Source organism: Anomaloglossus baeobatrachus, chromosome 2, assembly GCF_048569485.1.
Source record: "Anomaloglossus baeobatrachus isolate aAnoBae1 chromosome 2, aAnoBae1.hap1, whole genome shotgun sequence".
Classification (NCBI taxonomy): domain Eukaryota; kingdom Metazoa; phylum Chordata; class Amphibia; order Anura; family Aromobatidae; genus Anomaloglossus; species Anomaloglossus baeobatrachus.
This window is the reverse complement of record NC_134354.1, coordinates 656,509,270-656,531,227: the sequence shown is the minus strand read 5'-3', so window position 1 is coordinate 656,531,227 and position 21,958 is coordinate 656,509,270. Positions and strand designations below refer to the sequence as shown.

The following is a 21,958-nucleotide window of genomic DNA, read 5'->3' as shown; positions in this document are numbered from 1 at the left end:
GCGTTTCCGCGGTAAAAAACGCAACGTGTGCACACAGCCTTAATCTACCTGCTATAGCTATTAAATAGCAAACTATATTGCCCTCTTAAGGGCTCAAATACATCTGAAAATATTTCAGATTTCGGATCCGAAATTCGGACCCCATTGAAATGCATCGGCCGATCCAAAAAAAAAAATTCGGATGCATGTCCGAATTTTCATTTTCAGACTGAATTTCAGCCCCATTATAATAAATGTGAAAAAAAATTTCGGCCCGAAATTCGGTTGTACTTGTAAACGGAACCGAATTTCAGGCCGAAATTTTTATTTATTTTTTTTCATTTTCCCATTTAATTTACATCCGAATTTTGGATGTCCAAAAAAAATTTCGGATCCGAAATTGCGCAAATTCAGACCCGAAATTCGGATCCGAAATTTTTTTCGATGTGTGTCTTAGCCCTAAGGGTGCTTCTTTATGTTACCTGATGTTTCAAAAATGGTGCTGCCTCAGTAACTGACTGCAATGGATTCACATGATCAGCAGAGACAGGACATAATCAGGACTGGCTATCAACTGGGGAAAGATGGATACCCTCTAAAATGCATTAAAAAAACTGATTACTTACCACCATATTTTTTCATTCCACTGAAATTCGTACACGAAGTTCTTAAAATTTTCTGGCTCTCATCGAAATTGATGAGCTCGCCTCGATATTCTGCAACAAAACTCCCTTTTTCGATTTCAGTTTCAGCAAACACTCCTCTTCCTGTAGAAAATATTTATCATTACCTAAGACAGTCATTCTAATGCATGACAATATTAAGGCAATTTAGTTAAAACTTGTTTTAACTCACCTTTAAGGGGATTGATGCATTTCATGGTCAGTCCAGGTTTGTCAGTGATGGCACTGACATAAGGTATGGCGTCTTTTTCGGGCGTTATCCTTCGCCTTTTCATTGTGAAAATCCAGTTGCCTATATCAAAGCAAATTCTACTACTTGTAAAGTATGCAGAAAATGAAATGTAGAGCATATAACATGAACTGCTTAGGAACGCATCATAGGTTAGTACTTAAAGGGATATTGTCATGTTCTAGTCATAATGCAAGCCGGACATTTGTCATGTTACCCTGTAATCGCCGGCCTGTTCTAATGCTCACAAGATATAGGCTCAGCTGCTCAGGCTCCCCTCGGCCTTCTGTCTGGGGGCCCAGAGTCATGTCCCAGACACATGTGTGCAGTAGGGGATATGCCTGCTGAGATGCCAGGGCTAGAGCACGCGTTTGCTGTGGAGTAGGGGATATGCCTGCTGAGATGCCAGGGCTAGAGCACGCGTTTGCTGTGGAGTAGGGGATATCCCTGCTGAGATGCCAGGGCTACAGCACGCGTTTGCTGTGGAGTAGGGAATATCCCTGCTGAGATGCCAGGGCTAGAGCACGCGTTTGCTGTGGAGTAGGGGATATGCCTGCTGAGATGCCAGGGCTAGAGCACGCGTTTGCTGTGGAGTAGGGAATATCCCTGCTGAGATGCCAGGGCTAGAGCACGCGTTTGCTGTGGAGTAGGGGATATGCCTGCTGAGATGCCAGGGCTAGAGCACGCGTTTGCTGTGGAGTAGGGAATATCCCTGCTGAGATGCCAGGGCTAGAGCACGCGTTTGCTGTGGAGTAGGGAATATCCCTGCTGAGATGCCAGTGCTAGAGCACGCGTTTGCTGTGGAGTAGGGGATATGCCTGCTGAGATGCCAGGGTTAGAGCACGCGTTTGCTGTGGAGTAGGGAATATCCCTGCTGAGATGCCAGGGCTAGAGCACGCGTTTGCTGTGGAGTAGGGGATATGCCTGCTGAGATGCCAGGGCTAGAGCACGCGTTTGCTGTGGAGTAGGGGATATGCCTGCTGAGATGCCAGGGCTAGAGCACGCGTTTGCTGTGGAGTAGGGGATATGCCTGCTGAGATGCCAGGGCTAGAGCACGCGTTTGCTGTGGAGTAGGGGATATCCCTGCTGAGATGCCAGGGCTAGAGCACGCGTTTGCTGTGGAGTAGGGGATATGCCTGCTGAGATGCCAGGGCTAGAGCACGCGTTTGCTGTGGAGTAGGGGATATGCCTGCTGAGATGCCAGGGCTAGAGCACGCGTTTGCTGTGGAGTAGGGGATATGCCTGCTGAGATGCCAGGGCTAGAGCACGCGTTTGCTGTGGAGTAGGGGATATGCCTGCTGAGATGCCAGGGCTAGAGCACGCGTTTGCTGTGGAGTAGGGGATATGCCTGCTGAGATGCCAGTGCTAGAGCACTCGTTTGCTGTGGAGTAGGGGATATGCCTGCTGAGATGCCAGGGCTAGAGCACGCGTTTGCTGTGGAGTAGGGAATGTCCCTGCTGAGATGCCAGTGCTAGAGCACGCGTTTGCTGTGGAGTAGGGGATATGCCTGCTGAGATGCTAGAGCACGCGTTTGCTGTGGAGTAGGGGATATGCCTGCTGAGATGCCAGGGCTAGAGCACGCGTTTGCTGTGGAGTAGGGAATGTCCCTGCTGAGATGCCAGTGCTAGAGCACGCGTTTGCTGTGGAGTAGGGGATATGCCTGCTGAGATGCCAGTGCTAGAGCACGCGTTTGCTGTGGAGTAGGGGATATGCCTGCTGAGATGCCAGTGCTAGAGCACGCGTTTGCTGTGGAGTAGGGGATATCCCTGCTGAGATGCCAGGGCTAGAGCACGCGTTTGCTGTGGAGTAGGGGATATGCCTGCTGAGATGCCAGTGCTAGAGCACGCGTTTGCTGTGGAGTAGGGGATATGCCTGCTGAGATGCCAGTGCTAGAGCACGCGTTTGCTGTGGAGTAGGGAATGTCCCTGCTGAGATGCCAGGGCTAGAGCACGCGTTTGCTGTGGAGTAGGGAATATGCCTGCTGAGATGCCAGGGCTAGAGCACGCGTTTGCTGTGGAGTAGGGGATATCCCTGCTGAGATGCCAGTGCTAGAGCACGCGTTTGCTGTGGAGTAGGGGATATGCCTGCTGAGATGCCAGGGTTAGAGCACGCGTTTGCTGTGGAGTAGGGAATATCCCTGCTGAGATGCCAGGGCTAGAGCACGCGTTTGCTGTGGAGTAGGGGATATGCCTGCTGAGATGCCAGGGCTAGAGCACGCGTTTGCTGTGGAGTAGGGGATATGCCTGCTGAGATGCCAGGGCTAGAGCACGCGTTTGCTGTGGAGTAGGGGATATCCCTGCTGAGATGCCAGGGCTAGAGCACGCGTTTGCTGTGGAGTAGGGGATATGCCTGCTGAGATGCCAGGGCTAGAGCACGCGTTTGCTGTGGAGTAGGGGATATGCCTGCTGAGATGCCAGGGCTAGAGCACGCGTTTGCTGTGGAGTAGGGGATATGCCTGCTGAGATGCCAGGGCTAGAGCACGCGTTTGCTGTGGAGTAGGGGATATGCCTGCTGAGATGCCAGGGCTAGAGCACGCGTTTGCTGTGGAGTAGGGGATATGCCTGCTGAGATGCCAGTGCTAGAGCACTCGTTTGCTGTGGAGTAGGGGATATGCCTGCTGAGATGCCAGGGCTAGAGCACGCGTTTGCTGTGGAGTAGGGAATGTCCCTGCTGAGATGCCAGTGCTAGAGCACGCGTTTGCTGTGGAGTAGGGGATATGCCTGCTGAGATGCTAGAGCACGCGTTTGCTGTGGAGTAGGGGATATGCCTGCTGAGATGCCAGGGCTAGAGCACGCGTTTGCTGTGGAGTAGGGAATGTCCCTGCTGAGATGCCAGTGCTAGAGCACGCGTTTGCTGTGGAGTAGGGGATATGCCTGCTGAGATGCCAGTGCTAGAGCACGCGTTTGCTGTGGAGTAGGGGATATGCCTGCTGAGATGCCAGTGCTAGAGCACGCGTTTGCTGTGGAGTAGGGGATATCCCTGCTGAGATGCCAGGGCTAGAGCACGCGTTTGCTGTGGAGTAGGGGATATGCCTGCTGAGATGCCAGTGCTAGAGCACGCGTTTGCTGTGGAGTAGGGGATATGCCTGCTGAGATGCCAGGGCTAGAGCACGCGTTTGCTGTGGAGTAGGGAATGTCCCTGCTGAGATGCCAGGGCTAGAGCACGCGTTTGCTGTGGAGTAGGGAATGTCCCTGCTGAGATGCCAGGGCTAGAGCACGCGTTTGCTGTGGAGTAGGGAATATGCCTGCTGAGATGCCAGGGCTAGAGCACGCGTTTGCTGTGGAGTAGGGGATATCCCTGCTGAGATGCCAGGGCTAGAGCACGCGTTTGCTGTGGAGTAGGGGATATGCCTGCTGAGATGCCAGTGCTAGAGCACGCGTTTGCTGTGGAGTAGGGAATGTCCCTGCTGAGATGCCAGGGCTAGAGCACGCGTTTGCTGTGGAGTAGGGAATGTCCCTGCTGAGATGCCAGGGCTAGAGCACGCGTTTGCTGTGGAGTAGGGAATATGCCTGCTGAGATGCCAGGGCTAGAGCACGCGTTTGCTGTGGAGTAGGGGATATCCCTGCTGAGATGCCAGGGCTAGAGCACGCGTTTGCTGTGCAGTAGGGGATATCCCTGCTGAGATGCCAGGGCTAGAGCACGCGTTTGCTGTGGAGTAGGGAATGTCCCTGCTGAGATGCCAGGGCTAGAGCACGCGTTTGCTGTGGAGTAGGGAATATGCCTGCTGAGATGCCAGGGCTAGAGCACGCGTTTGCTGTGGAGTAGGGGATATCCCTGCTGAGATGCCAGGGCTACAGCACGCGTTTGCTGTGAAGTAGGGGATATGCCTGCTGAGATGCCAGGGCTAGAGCACGCGTTTGCTGTGGAGTTGAACCCTATGTGAGCAGGTCTTACCTTCAATGAGCAGAAGTCTCTTTTTTCAGATTTCAATATCTCTGTGGGTATCTGGCAGAAATATGGAATACTCTTTACTGCTAAGACCCTGCACACCACTACTGCTAAGTCATATGACCAAGACTGTATCTGTGTCCCTACAACACGACAAATGTGTGTGTGAGCCTGCATTGTGGGGTATATAGAATATATTATAGAGCTGGGAAGGATCGTTCTAAGCAGTGAGCTGTTCCAGTATTAGTAGGAAAATACCCAGTAGAAGCATCAAACACAGCACCAATACCTCCCATCAGTATCCCACCACAGTGCCATGTAACTCATGCCCTACACTCCCATCTACACCAATACTATACAGGCACAAGCTAGTATATCTGACTAAAAGCCCCCAAAATATGAAGAACGGCCTATAGTTGAGTGTGGATATAAAATCTATGTGAGCAGAGCTAGAATAGAAATCACTGATCGCATTGAAGTCATTCTGACCATAAATCACCATGATATCAAGGTGAGGAGTTGTGTGTTACTGCTGGGAGGAAAGGGTTAACAGTGGAATATTAAGCTGCATTTCTGTGTGCTGTGTTACTAGTAAATGTAACAATTCAGTATGAGCTGCTCTTGGTGCGGGGGGAGGGAGATGCTCTCCTGAGCAAGCTAGATGGGGAATGAACATGATATCTATATAGTGTAAGGGATATATATTCCACATACTCCGCTTTCGAGCGGCCGCAATTGCGTCCCACTTTTGCAAGAACGGACCGCAAATGCGGCCACAAAAACAGCAGCAGTGTGAATGAAGTGCAAATAGTAAATTTGACAAGTCATTTAAGGGTACGTTCAGACGTGGTGGATTTTTCACAAGGTTTTGCACGGAAATGCCACTGCGTCCACGCCCTCCATTATACCCTGTGTGAACTGCAAAAAGCAGTTCACACAGGGCGGAAAATTGCCACCGTGGAAAGCAGGCCGCAGTGCGGCAATTTTCAACCACATCTTGTCAATTTGCCGCTCGGATTTCTTGCGGAATACAAACGGAAATTGCTTATAGGTTAGACTTGAACCGCTGTCAGACCGCTCTTGCAACATCTTAGCAGTGTATTTTTTGGCGCTTTTGCTGCACATAAGAGCGCCAAAAAAGCACCTCAAAACCTGCAGAAAAGGTGGAATTAATTTTGCCAATTGCAATAACAAGCATGAAGTCTGTGACAGAATTACCTAACAGATGAGAATTATGGCTCGTCCACACATGCCGGATTTGTGGCGGCTGATCCGTAGCCGCCAGCAAAACCAGTACTGATGTCATTGGTCGGATTATTTTCATCCGGAAATTGATCTGGACTGCCGTTATTCTCAACCGCATCATGTCAATTTGACGGACAGGATCCGTCCAATAATTTGACATGCTAGAATGGCAGAAACCGTGGCTAAATATCAGCCGCGGCTTCTTGCGGGAATTAGCGGTGGTAAGGAACTACCGCCGCTATTCCACCCTATTACTGCCATATATACGCCGACCAATTGGTATATATACTCTGGAATACCGCCGCATTTAGCGGCCAAAGTCCATACGGATTCCAGACGCCATACACCCGCAGCGTGTGGACGTACCCTTAGACTTAACTCAGATTTAAGGTCCGCTAAGAGGTCCCCTTATCCTTTATATATTACACATATATCATGTTTATTCACCAACTATTTAATCGCTTAGGAAAGTTACTGGAAAGCTGGGTATGTGGGATATATCTATTACACTGTATACTGTACATATATCATGTTCATTCCCCATGTCTCTTGCTCAGTACAGTTACTGGAAAGCTGGGTATGTGGGATACTGTACATCCATTACACTGTATACTGTACATATATTATGTTCATTCCCCATGTCTCTTGCTCAGTACAGTTACTGGAAAGCTGGGTATGTGGGATATATCCATTACACTGTATACTGTACATATATCATGTTCATTCCCCATGTCTCTTGCTCAGTACAGTTACTGGAAAGCTGAGTATGTGGGATACTGTATATCCATTACACTGTATACTGTACATATATTATGTTCATTCCCCATGTCTCTTGCTCAGTACAGTTACTGGAAAGCTGGGTATGTGGGATACTGTATATCCATTACACTGTATACTGTACATATATTATGTTCATTCCCCATGTCTCTTGCTCAGTACAGTTCCTGGAAAGCTGGGTTTGTGGGATATATCCATTACACTGTATACTGTACATGTATCATGTTCATTCCCCATGTCTCTTGCTCAGTACAGTTACTGGAAAGCTGGGTATGTGGGATATATCCATTACACTGTACTGTACATATATTATGTTCATTCCCCATGTCTCTTGCTCAGTACAGTTCCTGGAAAGCTGGGTATGTGGGATATATCCATTACACTGTATACTGTACATATATTATGCTCATTCCCCATCTCTCTTGCTCAGTACAGTTACTGGAAAGCTGGGTATGTGGGATACTGTATATCCATTACACTGTATACTGTACATATATTATGTTCATTCCCCATGTCTCTTGCTCAGTACAGTTACTGGAAAGCTGGGTATGTGGGATATATCCATTACACTGTATACTGTACATATATCATGTTCATTCCCCATCTCTCTTGCTCAGTACAGTTACTGGAAAGCTGGGTATGTGGGATATATCCATTACACTGTATACTGTACATATATTATGTTCATTCCCCATCTCTCTTGCTCAGTACAGTTACTGGAAAGCTGGGTATGTGGGATACTGTATATCCATTACACTGTATACTGTACATATATTATGTTCATTCCCCATGTCTCTTGCTCAGTACAGTTACTGGAAAGCTGGGTATGTGGGATACTGTATATCCATTACACTGTATACTGAACATATATCATGTTCATTCCCCATGTCTCTTGCTCAGTACAGTTACTGGAAAGCTGGGTATGTGGGATATATCCATTACACTGTATACTGTACATATATCATGTTCATTCCCCATGTCTCTTGCTCAGTACAGTTACTGGAAAGCTGGGTATGTGGGATATATCCATTACACTGTATACTGTACATATATCATGTTCATTCCCCATGTCTCTTGCTCAGTACAGTTACTGGAAAGCTGAGTATGTGGGATACTGTATATCCATTACACTGTATACTGTACATATATTATGTTCATTCCCCATGTTTCTTGCTCAGTACAGTTACTGGAAAGCTGGGTGTGTGGGATACTGTATATCCATTACACTGTATACTGTACATATATTATGTTCATTCCCCATGTCTCTTGCTCAGTACAGTTCCTGGAAAGCTGGGTTTGTGGGATATATCCATTACACTGTATACTGTACATATATCATGTTCATTCCCCATGTCTCTTGCTCAGTACAGTTACTGGAAAGCTGGGTATGTGGGATATATCCATTACACTGTATACTGTACATATATCATGTTCATTCCCCATCTCTCTTGCTCAGTACAATTACTGGAAAGCTGGGTATGTGGGATATATCTATTACACTGTATACTGTACATATATCATGTTCATTCCCCATCTCTCTTGCTCAGTACAGTTACTGGAAAGCTGGGTATGTGGGATATATCCATTACACTGTACTGTACATATATTATGTTCATTCCCCATGTCTCTTGCTCAGTACAGTTCCTGGAAAGCTGGGTATGTGGGATATATTTATTACACTGTATACTGTACATATATTATGCTCATTCCCCATCTCTCTTGCTCAGTACAGTTACTGGAAAGCTGGGTATGTGGGATACTGTATATCCATTACACTGTATACTGTACATATATTATGTTCATTCCCCATGTCTCTTGCTCAGTACAGTTACTGGAAAGCTGGGTATGTGGGATATATCCATTACACTGTATACTGTACATATATCATGTTCATTCCCCATCTCTCTTGCTCAGTACAGTTACTGGAAAGCTGGGTATGTGGGATATATCCATTACACTGTATACTGTACATATATTATGTTCATTCCCCATCTCTCTTGCTCAGTACAGTTACTGGAAAGCTGGGTATGTGGGATACTGTATATCCATTACACTGTATACTGTACATATATTATGTTCATTCCCCATGTCTCTTGCTCAGTACAGTTACTGGAAAGCTGGGTATGTGGGATACTGTATATCCATTACACTGTATACTGAACATATATCATGTTCATTCCCCATGTCTCTTGCTCAGTACAGTTACTGGAAAGCTGGGTATGTGGGATATATCCATTACACTGTATACTGTACATATATTATGTTCATTCCCCATGTCTCTTGCTCAGTACAGTTACTGGAAAGCTGGGTATGTGGGATACTGTATATCCATTACACTGTATACTGAACATATATTATGTTCATTCCCCATGTCTCTTGCTCAGTACAGTTACTGGAAAGCTGGGTATGTGGGATATATCCATTACACTGTATACTGTACATATATCATGTTCATTCCCCATGTCTCTTGCTCAGTACAGTTACTGGAAAGCTGAGTATGTGGGATACTGTATATCCATTACACTGTATACTGTACATATATCCCTTCCCCATCTCTCTTGCTCAGTACAGTTACTGGAAAGCTGAGTATGTGGGATACTGTATATCCATTACACTGTATACTGTACATATATTATGTTCATTCCCCATGCCTCTTGCTCAGTACAGTTACTGGAAAGCTGGGTATGTGGGATACTGTATATCCATTACACTGTATACTGTACATATATTATGTTCATTCCCCATGTCTCTTGCTCAGTACAGTTACTGGAAAGCTGGGTATGTGGGATACTGTATATCCATTACACTGTATACTGTACATATATTATGTTCATTCCCCATGTCTCTTGCTCAGTACAGTTACTGGAAAGCTGGGTATGTGGGATATATCCATTACACTGTATACTGTACATATATCATGTTCATTCCCCATGTCTCTTGCTCAGTACAGTTACTGGAAAGCTGGGTATGTGTGATATCTATCCCTCATCTTCCACATTACGAGCCTTGTGTACACTTATATTCATAATCCACAGTATGCAACCCTATGTGCAGTCACCCCAAACATATAAAGAGCAACATACAGCATAAAATAGAGAGTTGTTTGCTGTGGAGTTGAACCCTATGTGAGCAGGTCTTACCTTCAATGAGCAGAAGTCTCTTTTTTCAGATTTCAATATCTCTGTGGGTATCTGGCAGAAATATGGAATACTCTTTACTGCTAAGACCCTGCACACCACTCCCACTAAGTCATATGACCAAGACTGGATCTGTGTCCCCACAACACACTTTAAACAAATTTGTGTGAGAGCCTGCAGTACCTCGGTTTGCCAGAGGTGGAATCTTGAGGCTTTTCTGAAGTGTGTATCAGCTTGCAGTACCACAAAGGCACCAGAGAGGGAGTGTACACACATTGAGCACACGCACTCATACACACTCATACACACTTTCTCTTATATATGTGTATAAAGAGGACACTTGAGATTTTGATGCTAGGTGTATAAACAAGGTCTTCTCCATTGATTAGCATTGGCAGCCTTGTGGGGACCTGATTTTTGGTCCCCACGAAGACAGAGGTCCCCACACTGTTGGTGTGTATTCAGGTCCATGTCCCCACAAGTATAGCAAAACAAGTACACACACACACACACACACACACACACACACACACACACACACACACACACACACACACACACACACACACACACACACACACACACACACACACACACACACACACACACACACACACACACATATATATATATATATATATATATATATATATATATATATGTATGTGTGTGTATATATATATATATATATATAATATATATATACACACACACACACATTCAGCTTTATATATTAATGAGGGCTTCTTGTTTGTGGGACGAGTTGCACTTCTAAATGACACCATTCACTCTGCCACATACTGTACTGGAAAATGCGGAAAAAATAAATTCCAAATGTGGAGAAATTGTGGGGAAAAAAAAAGTGAAATTCCATAATGTTAGTTTTTTCGGGGGGTTTTATTCACCATTTTCACTATATGGTAAACTGATGTGTCCATAGGATGCCTCATGTCAGTTCGCGTTCGTAGATGCCAAACATGTATACTTTTTACTTTTATCTAAGAGGTGAAATAAAATTCAGAAGTTTGTTAAAAAAAAAAAAAAAAGTAGCCCTTTTGTCGCTTTTTTCCATAGCATTCTCATTTTTTGGTATCTGGGGCTCAGTGATGGCTTATTTTTTGCATCTTGAGCTAATGTTTTTAATGATATCCTTTTTGTGTAGTTGCAATGTTTTGGTCACCTGTTAATGCATTTTAATGCAATATTGCAGCGACCAAACAGATGTAATGTTTGGAATTTTTATTCTCGCTGCACCATGTACCGATCAGATTAATTAATTTTATATTTTCATAGATTGGGCATTTCTGAATATGGCGATACTAAATGTGTATTATTATTTTTTTTTTTTTTTTTTTTATTCTCAATGGAACAAATGGAGGGGGGAGTTGAACTTGTTAGTGTAGGGTTTTTTTTTTGTGTTTTCATATTTTTTGAAAGGGTGTTTTTTTTGTTTTTTTTTTTTTTTTTATATTTAACTAGTCCCCCTAAGGCTATGTGTCTACGGTAGAATGTACCTGCGGATTTTTCTGCATGAAAATCCGCGACTTTCGCGGCAAATCCGCGGATTTACCGCGGATTTTGATGCGGATTTTTTTTTTTTCTTCCCCATTCTATACCCAAATCTGCACCAAAATCCGCAACAAATAATTGACATGCTGCAGATTTTTCCGCATCAAAATCCGCGGCAAATCCGCAGCGGAAAAATCCGCAGCATGGACACAGCATTTCCAAAATGCCATTGAAATGGCTTGGAAGTGCCGCTGCTGCAGATTTTCGGGAAATCCGCGGTAAATCCGCGGCAAAATCCGCGGTAAATCCGCAGCGTGGGCACATAGCAGAAGAGTCTCTATGACTATTCACTGCAATCGCTTCTCCTGATCAGAGCACTGCTGGATCGTCGCTCTCATCAGGAGAAATGCTCTCTTCCTGTGAGAGTTGGCAAAGCGACTCATGATTGCATCAGGAGTCATCATATGACTCCTGGCTGTCATGAAAACTCATTGGCACCCCGTGAGCGCGTCACAGGGCGGCTGATTGCGATGTGGAACAGCATGATCACCACCATTGCACTTCAAATCAATTTGATAGTGCAATTTAAGGGGTTAACAGATGCGGGTGGATCAAAGATCATCAGATATGCGGGGATTAGCCTGGGTTAGCTGCCGGAACCCATGATAACTGGAGGGAGGGACCAATTACGTACTAATACATCATTGGTCGTGAAGGGGTTGAAAAGACTGAATATATGGACAGCAAGTCTGTTTCACATTGCAGTGCATATGTGTTGTTTTTTTTTTTTTGTTTTTTTTTCTTTAGCATGTTTGAGGTGTTTATTTCACCTGCTTTTCGATGTGAACCTGCCTGAAAGAGTCTGTGTGCACATATCCTAACAGAGCCTAGTTTTATGGGAACAAAGTGTGAAAAGAATGTGCAGGGTAAATCTGCAGGCATCGGCTATTTAAAAGCAACTAGAATGTTATAAAATGAATCCAGGAGTTTCTGAGCCAGCTCATGTGCATAAAACCTATTTTAATGGCGGCAGAAAAAGTAAGCTATAAATGTTTAGTTCTCATAGGTGTGCACACCTTCCTTAGGTCTTGTGCTGGGCTGCTTTCATTGTTGCAGAGCTTGTAGGCTTAGAGCGTTCTCATAAATTGCCGTAAAATATCGACATCTAGTGGTGATCAGTATTACTGTATCCCATATTCACTTTCTGGACATAAAATAACCTATTCAAAGAATAGGACCGGAACCTCTAGTGCCATCTGTTGGAAGTAGCAGTCCTAAAAGTCAATATCTACTCCTTAAAGGGAATCTATCAGCAGGTTTTTTACCTCATCTGAGAGCAGCATGATGTCGGCAAAGAGATTCTGAATCTGATGAAGTATTACCTAGATTAGTTGCTGCAACCATTCTGACACCGTGAAAGTTTTTTTATTTTTTGTATGTAGCAGAGGTCTTGGAGCTGCCCTCGCCCACACCAGGCTTTCAGTGTACATTTCCATAGACAGAAGCTGCTAATCATAAAGGGGGGTGGAGGCGGTCTACAGTTCACGCACTCCTCAGACCCACTAATGATAAAGCTAAGAGGCTTTAACTAACATTGCAGGCAAGCAAAAACACACTCTGAGATAAGAGATGGCTGGATGTAAACTGCATGTTAACTCTTACAGCATGCTGGCTTCAGATTACATAGTAGAAATGTCCTTACAGAGTCCCTTTTAAATGGTCTTGCCGTATAACTTCAGATAAGAAGCCAAACCAGATACTCCTGCAGACATATGTTTTGGGGTGTTTGCTACTCATTAATGAAAGCAGGAGAGGTTATGTGGATGGTTGCGAGGCTTCTGTCAGGAGGACTAAGGGGTGAAGTTTCTCCTTGTGGAAAGCACCAGGTCGTTGTAAGGAGACTTATAAGAAAAGTAATTTTCATTGTCGCCCTCCACAAAGAAGAAACTTTACCTCTTTGATCCACTTCAGTTTTACTTCTGCTCTGGGATAAAACAAAAGCTTTTTATTTAGTTTTTGTCTTCCCTTCATTGGGACAGATTTACTAATTCGGTCCAACGTTTATTTGCTAAATTTTTCACAGTGGCTCATGCTACATGATAAATATGGGGCATACTTGGACACTAGTCCAACTTTTCACCACCTCCTTCGATACCTCTTTTTGTGCTGTTTTGTGTGCTTAAAGGGATCCTGCCCCCAGATTTTTCCCTTATGAGCTACGGCCACCACCAGTGAGTCCACAGTATTCTAAAATACTGTATATAAGAGCGGAGGCCGCTCTGTAGAACGTAAAAAACACCTTTATAATACTCTCCTAGGGGGGCGGTCCGGTCCGATAGGTGTCGCTGGTCTTGGTCCAGCGCCTCCTCGTTTCTTGTGGGATTGCCGTCCTCCTACCCAACCCCGTGTGCATGATGCATCCTGCATCGTTTACAGAGAGGCATCCATTGTGCTTTTGCGCATGCGCACTTTGATCTAACGGACTGAGGGGAGGGTAATGTATTGTAGTGCTCATGCACGGGCAGTCGTTGAGCTTTTCTCGCGCCTGTGCATTACAGTACTTTGCCCTGCCCTCAACTAGCACAGATCCAAGTGTGTCTGCGCAGGAGCGCAATGGAGGCCTCTATGTGAATGATACAATACGCATCATGCATACGGGGCTGGGCAGGAGGATGGCGATCGCAAGAAGAGAGGAGGTGCCGGAGTAAGACCAGTGACACCCATCAGACCGGACTGCCACCTAGGTGAGTATTATAAAGGCGTGTTTTACATTCTACAGAGCGGCCTGGGCTCTTATATACAGTATTCTGCAATGGTGTATACAACGGTCCACTGGTGGTGGCCACAGCTCATAAGGGAAACACCTGGTGACAGGTTCCCTTAAAATGCAGCAGTACATCAAATTACAGCAGAATTTAAAGCTATGCCCCCTTTCCAGAAAGTCACATCCATCTCTCTAAAGCAGCTCCCTTGTATCCTGACCCACACAGTGTATCAAATGCAAATTTATTAGGTCTAAATCCAGATGTGACATTGCAGCAACATCTAGCCCAGCTGAGACGCACGCTGCATATCTGCTGCATTGAGACTGATGGTAAGGAAAGGTGTAGAAATGTGAGATGAGTGTGTCTATATATAGACTATTATTAATATTATAATCGCTTTTTTTTCTCTTTTTGGAACTTATCATTGTATTATAAGAGAACTAATGACTATCCTTACAAAGGTGTGAGTTTTATGATGCTAAAATCTTATTGCTCGCTAGGTCAGAATATTCAAGGACCATGATATCCCCTCAAAGGAGAGCGAGAAGAGACAGGGAGAACATGGTACTTACTATTGAATTCAGACATTTGTTGTCCCTTAGATTGTACAGATCAGCACATTGTATAGATGCGGCTTTGTGCGCTGCAGCATAGACTTCACTCTTGCAGCAAAGAATCAATCACATACCTTTTTAGACTTAAGGGCGCTTTACACGCTGAGACATCGCTAACGATATATCGTCGGGGTCACGTCGTTAGTGACGCACATCCAGCGCCGTTAGCGACATCGTAGCGTGTGACACAAAGGAGCGACGATCAACTATCGCAAAAGCGTCAAAAATCGTTGACACGTCGCTCCTTTTCATAATATCGTTAGTGGTGCATGCTGCTGGTTGTTGGTCGTTCCTGCGGCATCACACATCGCTATGTGTGACACCACAGGAACGACGAACATCTCCTTACCTCCGTCGACCGGCAATGAGGAAGGAAGGAGGTGAGCGGCATGTTCCGGCCGCTCACCTCCGCCCCTCCTCTGCTATTGGGCGGCCGCTTAGTGACGTTGCTATGACGCCGAACGCACCTCCCCCTTGAAGGAGGGATTGTTCGGCGGTCACAGCGACGTCGCTGAAAAGGTATGTGCGTGTGACGCTGCCGTAGTGATATTGTTCGCTATGGCAGCAATCACCAAATGTCGCACAAACGACGGGGGCGGGTACGCTCGCTAGCGATATCGTTAGCGATGTTGAAGCGTGTAAAGCACCCTTTACACTACACTTTTTTTACCAATTTTACCCTTTTAAGAACATGAGACCACCACTTTAATGCACTATTCGAAATATTTGCTATTTGTGCTTTGTAAAAAGATACAGCAGCTCCAAACCAGAAGAATGGGAGACATATCTTTTTAATACTCATTAGACTTCTCATGAAATCAGAACTGCTGAATTTGATATTGTTTTTTGTTTTTCAATGCAAAACGATCTAGAATAAAGTCAAGTGAACTTCCCAGAGAAAGAGTTACAGGGCTGAATAGATTTTAAGTCTGTGCGTACACCTACACTTTTGCCTATTTGCTATAAGAAAACCATACATTTTATTAAATGCCATTGTTCCAGCTTTCTTTGACTAGCATTGTTAGGAGATGCAAAATATGTTCATTCGATCCTATTTTTTCTCTTTAAATGAAGACAAGACCATGTGTTGTCAAAATGATAAATCCTCTCCTGGCCATAGGCTTCCTTGGCTTACTTTTGGAGGCATCATCCCATCTTTTTCATGCACAGATGTCCTGTTGTAACATCTCTTATGTTGTGATTTTGCCTCAGTAATTAATTTGTAAATCTGCCTGATGAAGGAGCCTTTGTGCTCTGAAAGCTGCAGAAATTATTTTTTTGGTTAGCTAGTAAAGGTGTCGCTCCTAGAACACTTGTAATTTTTGGGCATTGGCATTTACATCGACTTCACCTTGTAAAAGTCTGTCGGCTACATGTCTTTCATAAGCTTTGTACACTTCTTCTGACCCTATGCTAACAAGCTTTCTTGGTTGTGTGACGCCCTCAGGTTCGCTGATTTTGTGGAAGGCTCATCTCATTTGTCATCTAACGAAGCATCTCTTCATGAACATGAGTATGGCATTGGAGGGTCGTTCTTGGAGGAGGAGTTGTTTGGGGATGAAGGGGATACAGACATTGAAGACACTGACGTTGACCATGAGGAGTCTTTGCCACATTTTCATCGAGATCTGTCTAATAACATGATTAGGCCGTTCCACAATTGAGACTTCTAGGAACAACCTCATTCGAAAGCCATAAGTTATTTCTCACATCAGTCGGTGCTGTTCCTGTTGAGCCAGCCACATGTCAGGGATCCAGAACGTCTCTCCACAGCTAAATGGAAGACCAGACAGCTGATTTTCTACATCCCTGTCCCAAGTTATCCTGGGAAAACTCTGCACTTTTCATGCAGCTATGCAAGATCCACCCTACAGATGAAAGCGAAGAGGGAGACGGTACCTCCTTTGCTGTGTATTGTGTACAGCTGCTCCCATTTGCGGAACATGGTTTTTTGGGGGGGTTTTGCTTTTAAATACCAAAGATTTAAGATTTTTGCTGCTGGTTTTCTTTTTTTCCCATCTTAATTGTATTATTTGTGTATGCTTCTGTTCACTCATTAGCGTCTTTTAAAATTTCAGTTCCCCATGTAATAAAACAGTATTTCAGTGACAAGTAGATGTATAATGCAAGTACCAAACGTGTATTAATGCAAATTCATGTCTAACTTTGTAACTTTGCCGGCAGTCCTCATTGGCTACGTTTTATTTCTTCACCGTTTTGTTTTATTGTACGTTTGTGCTAGGTGTATGATACTTTGTGACACATCAGTCACTTGTCCTTTTTAAAGGGGTATTCTCAAGCTTGCAAGTTATCTATCCATGGGTATAGGGGATAATTTCTCCATCACTGAAGGGTTGACTGGTGAGACCGCCAAGCATCCTGAGCAATGGGGCTCTGAAGACCTCCATGTGAAGGAAGTGGAGGCTGATCATGTGCACTCTCCAGTCCTTCATTAGGCTATGTGCGCACGTTGCGTTCTGCCATGACAAATATTCCGCAGCGTTTTGTTACTGCATGTGCGTTTCAAAACGCAGCCGAAAAGCTGCGTTTTGTATACATTGTGAATGCAGAATGGATGCAGAATTCATGCAGAATGGATGCTTGCTCTGCCATAGACAGAGTGGGAAAAGCATCCAAAACACACAAAAGAAGTGACATGTTGCTTTTTAGAACGCATCGATTTTATCAGATATTTGGCATTCAAAACGTTGCGTTTTAAAACGCAACGTGCGCATGGAATTTGCTAAATTCTCATAGACTTTGCTGGGGACGCAGAACGCATGCGTTTATGCTGCAGTTTAAAACACTGCGTAAGCACATGAAAAAACGCAACGTGCGCACATAGCTTTATAGGAGTTCTGAAGACCAGCTGAACGTGCGTTTCGGGGAGGTCTACGTGATCAACCACCTTTTCACACACACGGCTCTTCAGAGCCTTAGTTCTCAGGAGCGGGGATACCTTTCGAACTGAAGAATCCATTTTGAAAACTGAATTGCAATCAAAATTAACCTAATGGCAAGAGCTCATTCTAACGTTGGGGGGGAAAGTTCTACCTTTTTATGTATGTGAAAATATTATGATACTGTCCACATTGGATATACTGTTATGTAGCAACTTTTATGTCCATGGACAGCACAACTAAAACATAATGAAGAAACACTCAGGAGTTGAATTGTACTTACTGTTTTTGTGGGTTTTTGAGCCAAACAAGTGCATTTATATTTATAAATGATTATATTTGTAATTTACTTATTTTTTCCCATCTTTTTGGAGCAAGCACGACCACAAAAACTGTCTGTGATCCTAAGGAAGCATTTATACCAATAAATTATTGTGATAATGAACTTTGTAGGAACCCTCGTTCTTAATTTCTGCCGGTATAAGCATGCTGTTGATCACATGACCAACTAAAAAAACCGCTTGTTCATTGGATAATTGGTGGGTGTACGCTCAATCAAAAAGATCGTTTTTATCTGCAGCACATTGCTAAACGAGATCTGCTGTTGCCAATATGAGACAGTATGGTGGCGTAATGATAGTATTATCAACTGTTCTAGCCTCATCTTTGTTCAAGGGTTAGTGTCTGTGAACAAGGGCTAAACGACTCTAGTCCATTGGCACTCATCAATGGCTCACTGATGGACCATTAGAATTGACTCTTAATGCATATTGCTTGGGTTTTGACGCCTGGTACCGTGAGAAGAGCGAAGGAGTTACATTACCTCTTGGATTGCTAATGGACCTGGCCGTGCCAACAAGTTTATCACGTTTGTGGTCTACTCCCGTAGATAATAGGTCTATTTATACGTCATCAATGTTTTGGGGTTTTTTTGTTTTTGTTCTTTTTTTTTTCCAAGAAAACACTGAGTTAAAATGTTAGGCTTATATACACATTGTAATATGAAGTGGACAACCAGAACAAGGGTCACTTGCAGACCTAATAATCCACAAACGTTTCAGTAAGTCTAGCTCTTATCCCTGCATTGGGTTATTTTTGTTTGTTTCTTTTATTTTAATATCGTATTCAAGGTTGTATCTTTTCAAATTCACCATCCATGTTGTATAGAGTTAATAATGGAAAATATATTTTATTAAAGAGAAAGTTTTGTTAAATATATTTTACCAGTGTGATATTTTTTTTTTTTTTTTTTTTTTTTTTTTTAAATCTTTTATAGCCCCTTCAGACATCCGTGTTTAAACAGGTACAAGTCACACGTACCGGTATGGTCATTCGTGTGTCCTTGGGGTGACGTCCGTGTGTCCTCCGTATGACATACGTGTGCAGAGCGTGAGGCCTACATGAGGTGTGTGTGTGTGTGTGTGTGTGTGTGTGTGTGTGTGTGTGTGTGTGTGTGAGTGAAATCCAGATGGCTTTGTAATTGAAGTGATAAATTAGCAAAACCTGGCCCAAGCTAGTAATTGTTCTTGAAAAGGCTGCATACACCTGTTTTTTAATCCTGGTTGATTTTGTCTTTGCTGGAGCTGTTTGGTTTCTTGTGTATTCCAAATATGCCTCCATCACACAAATATTTAATGACCCTTTAAGGCTCCTGTCGTTGCGCTTTGGAGTTCGCAGTTTGATGGTTACTGATGGTCAACCAAGATGTCAAAGGCTATGGGTTCACCCTCTCGTTATGCAACATGAGTCCTATCCTTTTTCAGACGTTATATGGTGACCTACACAGATATCCAGCAAAGCAAAGTTTGTGGCTTTTTGCTGCCTCTGTGTCTCAGTGCCATGTTTTCACATCCTCCTTGCTCAGCTTCGTCCTCCTCTTCTCCATCAAGATACGTCCATGAGGTAAAGCATTAGCCCAGAAGAACGTTTGCTAGTGACATTGAGGTATGTTTCATTTTCGACCAAACCCTATTTTGTGCAATTATGTTCAACTGTTCATGTGAATAATTTTTTTTTTAGCTTTTTTGGGTATTTTGTTGAGATGGTTATGTTATTAGGTTTAGCTGTCCTTAAATCGGGTTTTCTGCTACCTGCATGTCGTACAAAGCGTGATAAAGGCATGCGTTTTACTTTGGATGACCATGTCTTTTTTTTTTTTTTTTTTTTGTTTCCAAGATACTATGTATTTAATACATAGACATGATTGTTTTATGGCTAAGTAGAACACACACAGATGAATGCCATTATTAAAACATAGTGTAGTTCAAAATAATTACGGATTTAATTATTTTTTTCTTTTCCCAAATCCTTTACGTCAAACATGTATATGCCAATTAGCAAAAAAGTTGTCACTGTAGCACTGTCAGCCCTCCTGTTTTGTAACAGTATTGCAACCAAGTCTGGCTGTGGGCTCCGTGAAGGTCTATGTTAACCCCTTCACCCCTGGGCGATTTTCCGCTGATTTTTTTTTTTTTGTTTGCTCCCCTTCTTCCAGGAGCCGTAACCTTTTTATTTTTTTCCGTCAATTATGCCATATAAGGACTTGTTTTTTGCGGAACAAGCTGAATTTTTAAACAAAAGCATAAGTTTAACCATATAGTGTACTGGAAATTAGTAAAAAAAAAATTCAAATGCGGAAAAACTGCAAAAAAAAACAGTGCGATTGCATAATAGTTTTTGGGATATTTTATTCACCATATGATACAACTGGTGTTGGTGTGATGTCTCAGGTCGGTACGAGTTTGTAGACATGAAACATGTATGGTTTTAATTTTATCTAAGGGGTTAAAAAAAAATTCACAAGTTTGTCCAAAAAAGTGGTGCACTTTTTGTGCCAGTTTTTGAAACTCGTAGTGTTATTTGTCGGGATCCTATGGCTCAGTGATTACTTATTTTTTACATCTTCAGCCAACGTTTTTAATGGTACCATTTTTGAGCAGATGCTACATTTTGATCGCCTGTTATTGCATTTTGCGTAAAATTTGCGGTGACCAAAAAACATACTTTTGTCGTTTGGAATTTTTTTGCCGCTATGCCATTTACTGATCGGAATAATTGATTTTATATTTTGATCGGGTGTTTCTGAACGCGGCAATACCCAATATGTGTATATTTTCTATTTTTTAACCCTTTAATGTTCAATGGGCCAAATAGGGGGGTGATTTGAACTTTTAGGGGTCATATTTAATTTTTTAAAACTTTTTTTTTTAAACTTTTTATATTTTTTTTTTTTATTTTACTAGATCCCCTAGGGGACTATAACGATCAGCGGTCTGATCGCTCTTCCTTTTCTCCAAAGAAAGATTTGGCGCAGATTTGGTTTGAAGGAACCTTTTCTCTGTTGATTTTACAATTATTATTTTGGAAATGCAACTCTTCTTCTTTTTCTTCTTTTTCTTCTTTTTCTTCTTTTTCTTCTTTTTTCTTCTTTTTTCTTCTTTTTTCTTCTTTTTTCTTCTTTTTTCTTCTTTCTTTTTCTTTTTCTTTTTCTTCTCATTAAAAAGGGGTACCAAAGTGCTAGTGCATGAATTGTGCAAATAACAAAAGGTGATGCCAAATGGCAATAAATCAGAAAAATCTCACCCAGATCTTCTCCATGGGTAAGATTAGACAGCGGTCCGGGGTTGATCACAGGCTGGAAGAATCAGGGCAATGTGTCGGGTGATGGAATAACAAACCCTGTCGTGCCCCGTGATTGGACTTCCGCCCTGACAAGGGCAGCCCCAAATAAGTTGTCTGCCCCACAACCACAAAATGAAAATATATATGTCCTCCCGACGCGTTTCCCTCTTAAAAAGAGTTCCTCAGGGGAGAGAGATCAGCCTGCAATGGCAGGAGAGAGAAGAAGATCGACCTGCAGTGGCAGGGATCAATACAGGCTAATGGATCAAAAGACCTATGTGCCCGGGTAGACGGTGATACTATATATTGGCATCACCTTTTGTTATTTGCACAATTCATGCACTAGTACTTTGGTACCCCTTTTTAATGTATTTATTAAAAGCTATGTTTTAGTCTTTGCTATTATCAACTCATTTTCTTCCCTTCATTTTGAGTTTCTTCTTGGCTTCTCAACCATATCTGGCATTGTCCTCACTACCTGTGATGTCATTTGTGAACATCTGAAGAGCCAGATGATGCCTCAGTCAACCACACAGGACTGGGTGAGGATTTCCCATGGCTTTATGGAAACAGCCGAGTTTCCTAACTGTGTCGGTGCCCTGGATGGAAAG

General features: G+C 43.4%; 1 protein-coding gene across 1 annotated transcript in view; it reads left to right on the top strand.

Annotated features, from left to right (window-relative positions):
• Positions 1-18,923, top strand: part of NEMP1 (nuclear envelope integral membrane protein 1) — a 112,459-nt gene extending 93,536 nt beyond the window's left edge. Inside the window, 3 exon segments of the mRNA XM_075337053.1 lie at positions 14,713-14,740; positions 14,742-14,776; positions 16,274-18,923. Coding sequence (XP_075193168.1) covers positions 14,713-14,740; positions 14,742-14,776; positions 16,274-16,490 — 280 coding nt within the window. The 3' untranslated portion in view covers positions 16,491-18,923.
• The last annotated feature ends 3,035 nt before the right edge of the window (positions 18,924-21,958 follow it).